This window comes from Balaenoptera borealis, assembly GCF_965194805.1.
Source record: "Balaenoptera borealis genome assembly, chromosome: 14".
Taxonomy (NCBI): Eukaryota; Metazoa; Chordata; class Mammalia; order Artiodactyla; family Balaenopteridae; genus Balaenoptera; species Balaenoptera borealis.
Window position 1 is genome coordinate 60,451,230 of NC_138875.1, and position 9,948 is coordinate 60,461,177.

General features: G+C 43.4%; 1 protein-coding gene across 7 annotated transcripts in view; it reads left to right on the forward strand.

The window, feature by feature from the left end:
- The window catches only part of PTPRM (protein tyrosine phosphatase receptor type M), a 742,498-nt gene extending 741,280 nt beyond the window's left edge, over window positions 1–1,218 (forward strand). For all 7 annotated transcript variants that reach the window (XM_082353481.1, XM_082353483.1, XM_082353486.1 and 4 more), the window contains one exon: window positions 480–1,218. In XM_082353481.1, the coding sequence (XP_082209607.1) occupies window positions 480–533 (54 nt within the window). In that variant the 3' untranslated portion in view covers window positions 534–1,218. The remainder of the gene's footprint in view (window positions 1–479) is intronic.
- Window positions 1,219–9,948: the final 8,730 nt, after the last annotated feature.

The window sequence follows — 9,948 nt, forward strand, 5'->3', positions numbered from 1 at the left end:
GAGGTGCTTAATAAACTCTCATAAAACGGAGGAAATCCTGCTGACTGACAGTCAGAGGTAAAGCTGGGCCAGGAGGGAAGCCGCATTTATTTACTGAGCAAATCATGAAGGCATGTCCCCAGCCCTTATTATCTTTCTTTCCACCTCTTGGCTTTCCAATAATTTGTACTCAGGATGTTGATGTAACAGGTGAACACACACGTGTGGACAAACAGAGATATGTGTTGCAGTTGTCTAGAACTTTCCAGGAATTCTAACGAGCATAGATATCAAAATACCTCTTTCATCGGCCTTGTGGGAAACATCTACAAACGGCGAATATGTGTGTGGTTCAGGACCATGACTTCCCAGTTCGTTTCTGATTCACATCCTTCTCAGTTTGATTGCTTCCAATTAAAACCCTAATCTGGCATCCTTGCTTTCAGAGGAACTGCATCCCGCTATGGCCACGCTGACGTTTTGTCCCTTCTGTGTTCCAGGATCAGTACAAGTTCTGCTATGAGGTAGCCCTAGAATACTTGAATGCTGGCTGACGGCGTACACAGCCCTGCACACAAACCTTTCATCCTGCAAAGCCAGGACGTGCCATGGTGTTTGTGCCGATGAGATGAAGACTTCTCGATATGCTTATTTTGCTTTGCCTAATTGGCTCTTTTTAAGAGCCCAGAAAAGTGTTTATAAAACTGCTTGCCCTGCCCGATTCCCAGTAGTGCCACTGCCTGACGGAAAACTACCCACAGCATCCAGTGGTCCAGCCCTGTCCTCCTAGGCACCAGCTCCGTAGAGCAGCACGGACAGCTGGCAAATTGAAGAGCACAATTATATTCTTATGAAGGAATTTGTACCTTTGGGGTATTATTTTGTGGCCCGTGAACCTTTGTTATTGTTACAACTGAGTGTACATTTTCGTTCTGTGGAGAATGCTACCTGGCATTATGATAATATATTATTTTAGTTAAAATTTGTATTTTAACATGTCGCATAATATATGTAGCTTTCCAAGACTAACAGATAAACACATAACGAACAAAGAGATGTATGAGCTGTTGTTTCTATCAGATTTGTATTGTTTCCAAGGGAAAAGCTTGGGAGGCGTTCAGTTCAGAAAGGCGGAGATCGATGATCAGATTCACAGACCTGAAGCTTTTCCATGTGTTTATATTGTAAATATTTTTGATTTCATCAAATTATTTATTCATTAAAAGAAATTTTCGTGAAGCACGGTGAGTGACAATCATTTTTATCCAGCCCTGGAAATGACTTACTACTGTATGATGCTACCTTGTGTGAATTCTCAACTCAATAAATAAAGACCCGTGACCAGTGTGGTGTCTGCCTAGTGTCCTGGCACCCCGGCGGGGGCAGCTCCGGTCACTCTGGGCCTTTGGCAGAGAGATCGTGCCTGGGTCTGCTGGCCTGGAGCAGGTAGAGTTGGGACTCTGGAGAGAGAACTTTTGTCAGTGAGAAATCGAGGCCCATCCTGGGAGCCTCTCCTGGTGCACAAGCCCCAGAAGCCAGAGCCAGTGAACTCTGACCGGCGGGCAGGCCATTACAGCGAGCTCTGGGCCAGACACCAGTGGCCTGGGGGTCATGTCTGTCCTCTCCAAGCCCCATTCAAACCTGAAACTTGCTGAGAGAACGCTCTTTAGAGGGTCCCACGATCAGGGTGCATTTGAGCAGGACACCAAGCTGGACAAGACGTTTCCTGCAGGAGGGAAAGACCGCAGCCCGAGGGCTTTCCTGGCCTCTGAAGAAGGAGGAAGCAGGGCCGAGGACAAACACTGAGTTTAAACTGAGCGCCAGGCTGTGTGAAGTGATGGCCAGTAGATGGTGGGGACGGACCTTTGGCGAACGCCCATTCTGTGCTGGAAACTGTGCAGGCGCTTTCCCAAGTGGCAGCAGGGCCTCTTCCCCAGCCCAACAGTGTGATCGGGGACAGCGTGGAGCCATCGAGCCATCGGACAGCTGGAGGCAAAAGATTAAATAACTTGTCCAGTGTCACCCAGGCTCGTCAGTGCCAGGTGCCTCCAGGGCCTGGGGGGAGGTGGGGGCAGTGGCCCCAGCACCGCATCCTTCTTAGGACACTCGGGGTAGGAAGTGCCCCTCCTCCTGAGACAGGAGACGGCCCATCACCCGCTCTGGAAAATGGGGGACTTCCTGCCCACTCTGGGGATCTCAGTGACTAAGAACGACAAGATCAAAGGTTGTCCATCAAGGGGACCGAGGCTGACCGCGCATCCAAAGCCTTCCCTGCTCTGCTGCGCTCTGACTACACGATCCACGCGCTCGGGAAGAGCTGGCCGCAGCCCAGTGAGTCTAGACTGAGCCCCTCACTGCCCAGGTCGCCGTGGACAGTGGCCTCTCAGCATCCCCACCCCACTCTCTCGGACGAGCTCCTAAAAGATAAAAAAGTGCTTGCTGTCTACCTCTCCGGGCTACAGGAATGGGGACGGATGCCTGTGGCCAGCCGCACACTTTGTGTGCAGGCAGGGCCGTGATGGAAGTGGCACCCTCAGTCCTCTTGGACAAAGTCGTGGTGGTCTTCACTCCTTGGGTGAAAGGAAAAGCCCATTCAGCAGGGCCTGAAGCCACCTGAGACTGAGTGTGCAGATGCAGCTCACATCCACCCCTACATGATCAAACCCCATCTCACAGCAATGGTTTCCTCCAGACTTGTGGATCTCTAGGATTTTTACCTTCCTTTCCCTCGGTTTCAGCTCTTAGCAGAAATAGTGATAGGAGAGCAGGAACATCTGGTGGCTGTTTCTCACCTCCCATGAGGCCTTCCTGCAGGTCGGGATTCCCGTCACCTTCCAGACACAGCAAAGGTCTCTGCCCTTTGCAAACAAAAGAGGCCGACCTCTCGGCTATGTGTTCCTTCTCTGTCTTCTCTCGGTACCCAGGGTTCCCCTCACTGTTGTGTCCTATGATGGCTGTGAAAGCCAGATGTCCTGCCTCCCTGACTTCCTGACACGGTCCTGCTCAAGGACAGCCTTGTGACAGCTTTCAGTTCGGGTGCTGTGGTGTCTGTAATGTGTCAACTTGGCCTCAATGGACTGCATTTCCCAGATTCCATTCTCTGTGTGTTTCCAGGTAGGTGGGCCCCAGGGGTCATCTTGTGCCCGATGCTCTCAGAAGGCCCAGCTGCTGCCCCAAGCCAGCCAGGGGACCCCGCAGTGACCGGCACCGAGCATGAGCTGCCCACCAGCTGCTCACTGGATGCAAACTCATGCCTATATGTTTACGTTTTGTTAAGACATCCCAGTTCTGGGTACCAAAACCAGCATCAGTTATCTACTGCTGAATAACAATTGCCCCCAAATTCAAATACTAAATAACCAATAAACATTGATTATCTCATGCAGTTTCCATGGGTCAGAAATTCAGGAGTGGCTTTGCTGGATGGTTCTGCCTCTAAGGTCACTTATGCAGAGACTGTCCAAGTGTTGGGTCAGGGCTGTGGTCATCTGAGCGCTTGACAGGAGCAGGGAGATCCACTTCCAAGGTGGCTCACACACACCTGGCAAGTTGGGGCTGGTCATTGGCAGGAGGCCTCAGTCCTCTCCGCATGGGCCTCTTCACAAGCTGCCCAAGTGTCCTTGCAGCATGATGGCGGCTTCTCCCAGTGACCCAGGAAGCAAGGCAGAGGTCTTTTATGACCTGGCCTTGGAAGTCATGCCCTGTCATTTCCACAATATCCTATTGGTTACAAAAGTCTGCCCTATTCCATGTGGGAGGGGATACACCAGGGCACAAATCCCAGGATGTGAGAACCCTTGAGGCCATCTGGAGGCTGGCTGCCACCTGCCATCCCACCCCGGACCCCCACCCCAGCTGGACCTCTCCTTCTGTGGGCTGATCAGCTGGACACAGTAAATCTTATCCTGGATGCTAAGCCTGTCTGTCAAGGTCACTCCTCTCATGTGCTGTCCATTCCGTCCTGCTGTACTTTTTTCCTACCAGTTTCTTCTGCAGACATTACCTCTAGTCACTTTTACTGTGCCCTAAGGAACCTTTATTGATATGTAAAGGAACTTACTCTAGTCACTTTTACTGTGCCCTAAGGAACCTTTATTGATATGTAAAGGGACTTACCCCGAAGCCTTGATTACCATGAGACTCTCTTCCCCCCACCTCCCGAGGAAATGGCCCCTCTGGACCTCCCCCAAGTCCAAATGCTTACTCAGTTTCAACAGCTGCCCTTCATATTCCACTCAGGCTGATGGATGGCCACAGCCTGCAGCTGGTCACCTGGAATGGCCTCACCTCCGAAATCTTCAACTTGCCAAATTCTGACCCCAGCCTCTTCAACTGCTAGCTTCCTCTTTGCCATATCTCTGCCATCCTTGCTCTTTGAATTTATGAAGCCCTCCAGGCCATTCTCTGGGCGAGCCTCCCCTTCTTACCTTCTTTCCCAGAACAACCTAAGCCCTGTGATGCATCACTTCATCCAGATTTACCAACACCCTCAGTGCTGTTGACTACTTATAGTTCCATCATATCTATCCTACAAATGGTCAGATTTAGAGAACTCCATCCAGGACTTCCAATCCCAGACAAGTTAGAGTAGCAAAGACCAGATTTACCCTCCTAATTGAAACAAATAAAAAATTGGGGGAAAAAATATTTTTTAAGATGGTTCTCAAGACACTGGACATCAAATAATGAAGGGAACAGGAAACAAGTTAGATGAACCCTAGGATCCCCCAGCTAACAGCCTTGAAAGAATTTCCAGATAATGGGTACAGGAAGGGGGAATCCAGGTGTAACCCAGTGGTCTCCCTTATTTGAAGGGAGAGTTCCCTTATTTGAAGTGAGAGTTCAAAAAAGCCAGGGTGGCTAGAGTTTGCAGGGCAGAGCAGCAGAGATGAGCTGATGCATAGAGAAGGAATTCTGAACATCTGCACTGTCCCAATCAAGTCTTCAGTTAAGTACTGATCAGGATAAACATGGAAAGGACTTGAGGCCAAAGAAAGAACGACTCAAAAAGATTAGAAGGAAGAATACTCAGAGTTCACACGGAGCCATATAGCTCCTGTTCCCATTGGCTAGAGAACCCAGAAAGGTTTAGCCTCAGCAAGTGAGGAAATTATCTCTAGACTAAACACAGCTGTAGTCCTGCCTGGCGAAGCAATAACCAAAAGGATCAAACTGTTTCCAAGTAGCTTAACTGCACCACAGAACAAAACTCAAGAATATAGGGATACAAAAATATCCCGCACCCAAGAAAGTAAAATTGACAGTGTCTGACATGCAATCCAAAATTACCAGGCACACAAAGAAGCAGGGAAATGGACACACAAAAAAAGAGGAGAAAAAACAATCAATTGAAACTAACCCAAAAATAATATGGATGATAGAATTAGTAGACAAATACATTAAAGCAGGTATTTTATAACATTATTCCAGATGACCAAGAATCCAGAGAAAAGATTTAGCATATTTAAGGAAAAACATGGAAGGTATTTTTTAAAATCCAAGTAGAACTTCAAGAGATGAAAACTACAAAGCCTGAGATTTTAAAAAATATTCTAAAGGGGATTCACAGCAAATTCGACTGCAGAAGAAAAAAATAGTGAACTTAAGACATCAATAGAAATCATTCAAAATAAAACACACAGAGAAAAAAGACTGAACAAAAATGATCAAAGTATCAGTGAACTGCTGATGTCACCCAAAAGTGGGGGAAAAAGAGAGGCACAAATAATGGCAAAAATTTTCCAAACTTGATGGAAATTGTAAACCCACAGATTCAAGAAGCCTAATAAACCTCAAACACCAGAAACATGAAGAAAGCTACACCAAGGTACATCATAATCAAATTGCTTAAAGCCAGTGGCAAAGAGAAAATCTTTTTTTGTTTGTTTGTCTACATATCACATATGACCATTTTTTTCTCTTTTTTTTTTGAATTTTAGAATTTTATTTTTTTATACAGCAGGTTCTTACTACTTATCCATTTAATACATATTAGTGTATACATGTCAATCCCAATCTCCCAATTCATCACACCACCACCCCCGACCCCCACCACTTTCCCCCCTTGGTGTCCATACGTTTGTTCTCTACATCTGTGTCTCTATTTCTGCCCTGCAAACCGGTTCATCTGTACCATTTTTCTAGGTTCCACATATATGTGTTAATATACGATATTTGTTTTTCTCTTTCTGACTTACTTCACTTTGTATGACAGTCTCTAGGTCCATCCATGTCTCTACAAATGACCCAATTTCGTTCCTTTTTATGGCTGAGTAATATTCCATTGTATATATGTACCACATCTTCTTTATCCATTTGCCTGTCAATGGGCATTTAGGTTGCTTCCATGACCTGGCTATTGTAAATAGTGCTGCAATGAACATTGTGGTACATGACTCTTTTTGAATTATGGCTTTCTCTGGGTATATGCCCAGTAGTGGGATTGCTGGGTCATATGGTAATTCTATTTTTAGTTTTTTAAGGAACCTCCATACTGTTCTCCATAGTGGCTGTGTCAATTTACATTCCCACCAGCAGTGCAAGAGGGTTCCCTTTTCTCCACACCCTCTCCAGCATTTGTTGTTTGTAGATTTTCTGATGATGCCCATTCTAACTGGTGTGAGGTGATACCTCATTGTAGTTTTGATTTGCATTTCTCTAATAATTATGTTGAGCAGCTTTTCATGTGCTTCTTGGCCATCTGTATGTCTTCTTTGGAGAAATGTCTATTTAGGTCTTCTGCCCATTTTTTGATTGCCCATTTGTTTGTTCTTTAATATTGAGCTGCATGAACTGTTTATATATTTTGGAGATTAATCCTTTGTCCGTTGATTCGTTTAAAAATATTTTCTCCCATTCTGAGCATTGGCTTTTCATCTTGTTTATGGTTTCCTTTGCTGTTCAAAAGCTTTGAAGTTTCATTAGGTCCCATTTGTTTCTTTTTGTTTTTATTTCCATTACTCTAGGAGTTGGATCAAAAAAGATCTTGCTGTGATTTATATCAAAGAGTGTTCTTCCTATGTTTTCCTCTAAGAGTTTTATAGTGTCTGGTCTTATATTTTATAGTGTCTGGTCTTACAAGCTAATCCATTTTGAGTTTATTTTTGTGTGTGGTGTTAGGGAGTGTTCTAGTTTCATTCTTTTACAGGTAGCTGTCCAGTTTTCCCAGCACCACATATTGAAGAGACTGTGTTTTATCCATTGTGTATCCTTGCCTCCTTTGTCATAGATTAGTTGACCGTAGGTGCGTGGGTTTATCTCTGTGCTTTCTATCCTGTTTCATTGATCTATATTTCTGTTTTTGTGCCAGTACCATACTGTCTGGATTACTGTAGCTTTGTAGTATAGACTGAAGTCAGGGAGTCTGATTCCTCCAGCTTCTTTTTTTTCCCTCAAGACTGCTTTGGCTATTTGGGGTCTTTTGTGTCTCCATACAAATTTTAAGATTTTTTGTTCTAGTTCTGTAAAAAAATGCCATTGGTGGTTTGATAGGGATTGCATTGAATCTGTAGATTGCTTTGGGTAGTATAGTCATTTTCACAATATTGATTCTTCCAATCCAAGAACATGGTCTATCTCTCCATCTGTTGGTATCATCTTTAATTTTTTCATTACTGTCTTATAGTTTTCTGCATACAGGCCTTTTGTCTCCCTAGGTAGGTTTATTCCTAGGTATTTTATTCTTTTTGTTGCAATGGTAAATGGGTGTGTTTCCTTAATTTCTCTTTCAGATTTTTCATCATTAGCATGTAGGAATGCAAGAGATTTCTGTACATTAATTTTGTATCCTGCAACTTTACCAAATTCACTGATTAGCTCTAGTAGTTTTCTGGTAGCGTCTTTAGGATTCTCTATGTATAGTATCATGTCATCTGCAAATAGTGACAGCTTTACTTCTTCTTTTCCAATTTGTATTCCTTTTATTTCTTTTTCTTCTCTGATTGCCGTGGCTAGGACTTCCAAAACTATGTTGAATAATAGTGGTGAGAGTGGACATCCTTGTCTTGTTCCTGATCTTAGAGGAAATGCTTTCAGTTTTTCACCATTGAGAACGATGTTTGCTGTGGGTTTGTCGTATATGGCCTTTATTATGTTGAGGTAGGTTCCCTCTATGCCCACTTTCTGCAGAGTTTTTATCATAAATGGGTGTTGAATTTTGTCAAAAGCTTTCTCTTCATCTATTGAGATGATCATATGGTTTTTCTTCTTCAATTTGTTAATATGGTGTATCACATTGATTAATTTGCGTATGTTGAAGAATCCTTGCATCCCTGGAATAAATCCCAGGAAATCTTAAAAGCAGCCGGGGTGGGGGGGGAAATATGTGCAGCAAAAGATAAAAATTACAGCAGACTTCTTTTTGGACACAACGCAAGCCAGAAGATAGTGGAGCAATAATGTAAAGTATTGAATGAAATAAAAACTGTCAACCTGGAATTCTATAACCAGCAAGAATATTTACCAAAACAGAGGTAAAATAAAGACACATTTTGATATACAGAAGTTGAAAAATTCATCACCAGAAGATCTATGAATATAAGAAATGAAGGCTATTTCTCAGGTGGAAATCTGCATCTATACAAAGGAATGAAGAGCCCTGAAAAGAGTGAGTACCTGGATAAATATAAAAGGCTTTTCTTATTGTTATTTAAATATCCTTAAAAAATAATTGACTGTTTAACTTTAAAACATAATAACAATGTAGTGTGTAGTTTATAACATAGGTAGAAGGAAAAAGTATCACAACAATAGCATGAAGATAGAGGGGATGAACAGAAGTATCCTGCTGTAAGATTCTTCTGGTGCAGAAGTGGTAGGATATCACTTGGAGGTAAACAGTGATAAGTTAAAGATTAAATTCTAAACCCCACGGCAACCACCAAACTGCCACAACAAAGAGTTATGGCTACAACAAAGGAGATAAAAATGGAATCATAAAAAAGACTTGATTCATCCAATAGAAGGCAGGAAAAGAGAAAAAATGGAACAAAGGACAGATGGGACAAGTAGAAAACAAAGAGCAAGATGGTAGATTTAAACTTGACTACATCAGTAATCACATTAAAATGTAACTGGGCTGAATGCCCCAATTAAAAGTCCAAGATTATCAGATTGGATTAAAAAAGCAAGACCAAATTACATACTGCCTGTAAGAAACACACTTTAAATATGAACAAAGAAAGAAACCTATCCATCTGCTTTCTTTGATATACCCAAGCTGCCGAGAGCTGCTAGAAAAAAAATATGCAAATGGGCATATTATTGCTGCAGTATATTTATGGTGTCCATCTTTCCTTTCCAACTCCCCATCAAATAATCCAGGACTGTCTACACTCAAGCTATGTACACTGCAACAATGGCTTTATTTCCTCCTTTGCAGGAAAAATAAATGATCCACCCTCATACCTATAAATGCATTTACCTCCACACCCATTCTCACCTCCTTTTCACCAAATTCAAAGAAACAAGCCTTCAAGAGACAGGTTCTGGGGGCAGGAACCATCTCTGAAGTCCCAGGCTTAGGACGGTATCAGGGATGAACAGGTGGGTTTGCTTTCTCTCTCCTGGGGAGATCCTTCTCACCGCCTCTGTTATTTGACACCCTGTTCCCCCAGTTTTTTAATCAGGAAATCTGACCTTTTCAGAACCACCTACCTAAGCTGCTCCCAGATTCCTGACCCTCGGAAACTCTGTGAGATAATACATATTTGTTACTTTAAGCTAGTAGGTTTCAAGGATAATTCTGTATCTCTGACTTAGGTTCCAATTCTGGTACCTAATAGGAGCTTCCAGAAAGAGGTACTTGTAGCCTAGAAATTTAAGGTGTAGATCAATGTTCTTTATTACCCCCTAGGTTCCAGAACCTTCTGCTCAGGGGTTATTTCCCGAAGTATGGCACACAGACCACAGATGGTTCATGTGATAATTGTAGCTGGTGCAAAGATGAACATTTATTTTTATCATACTTCT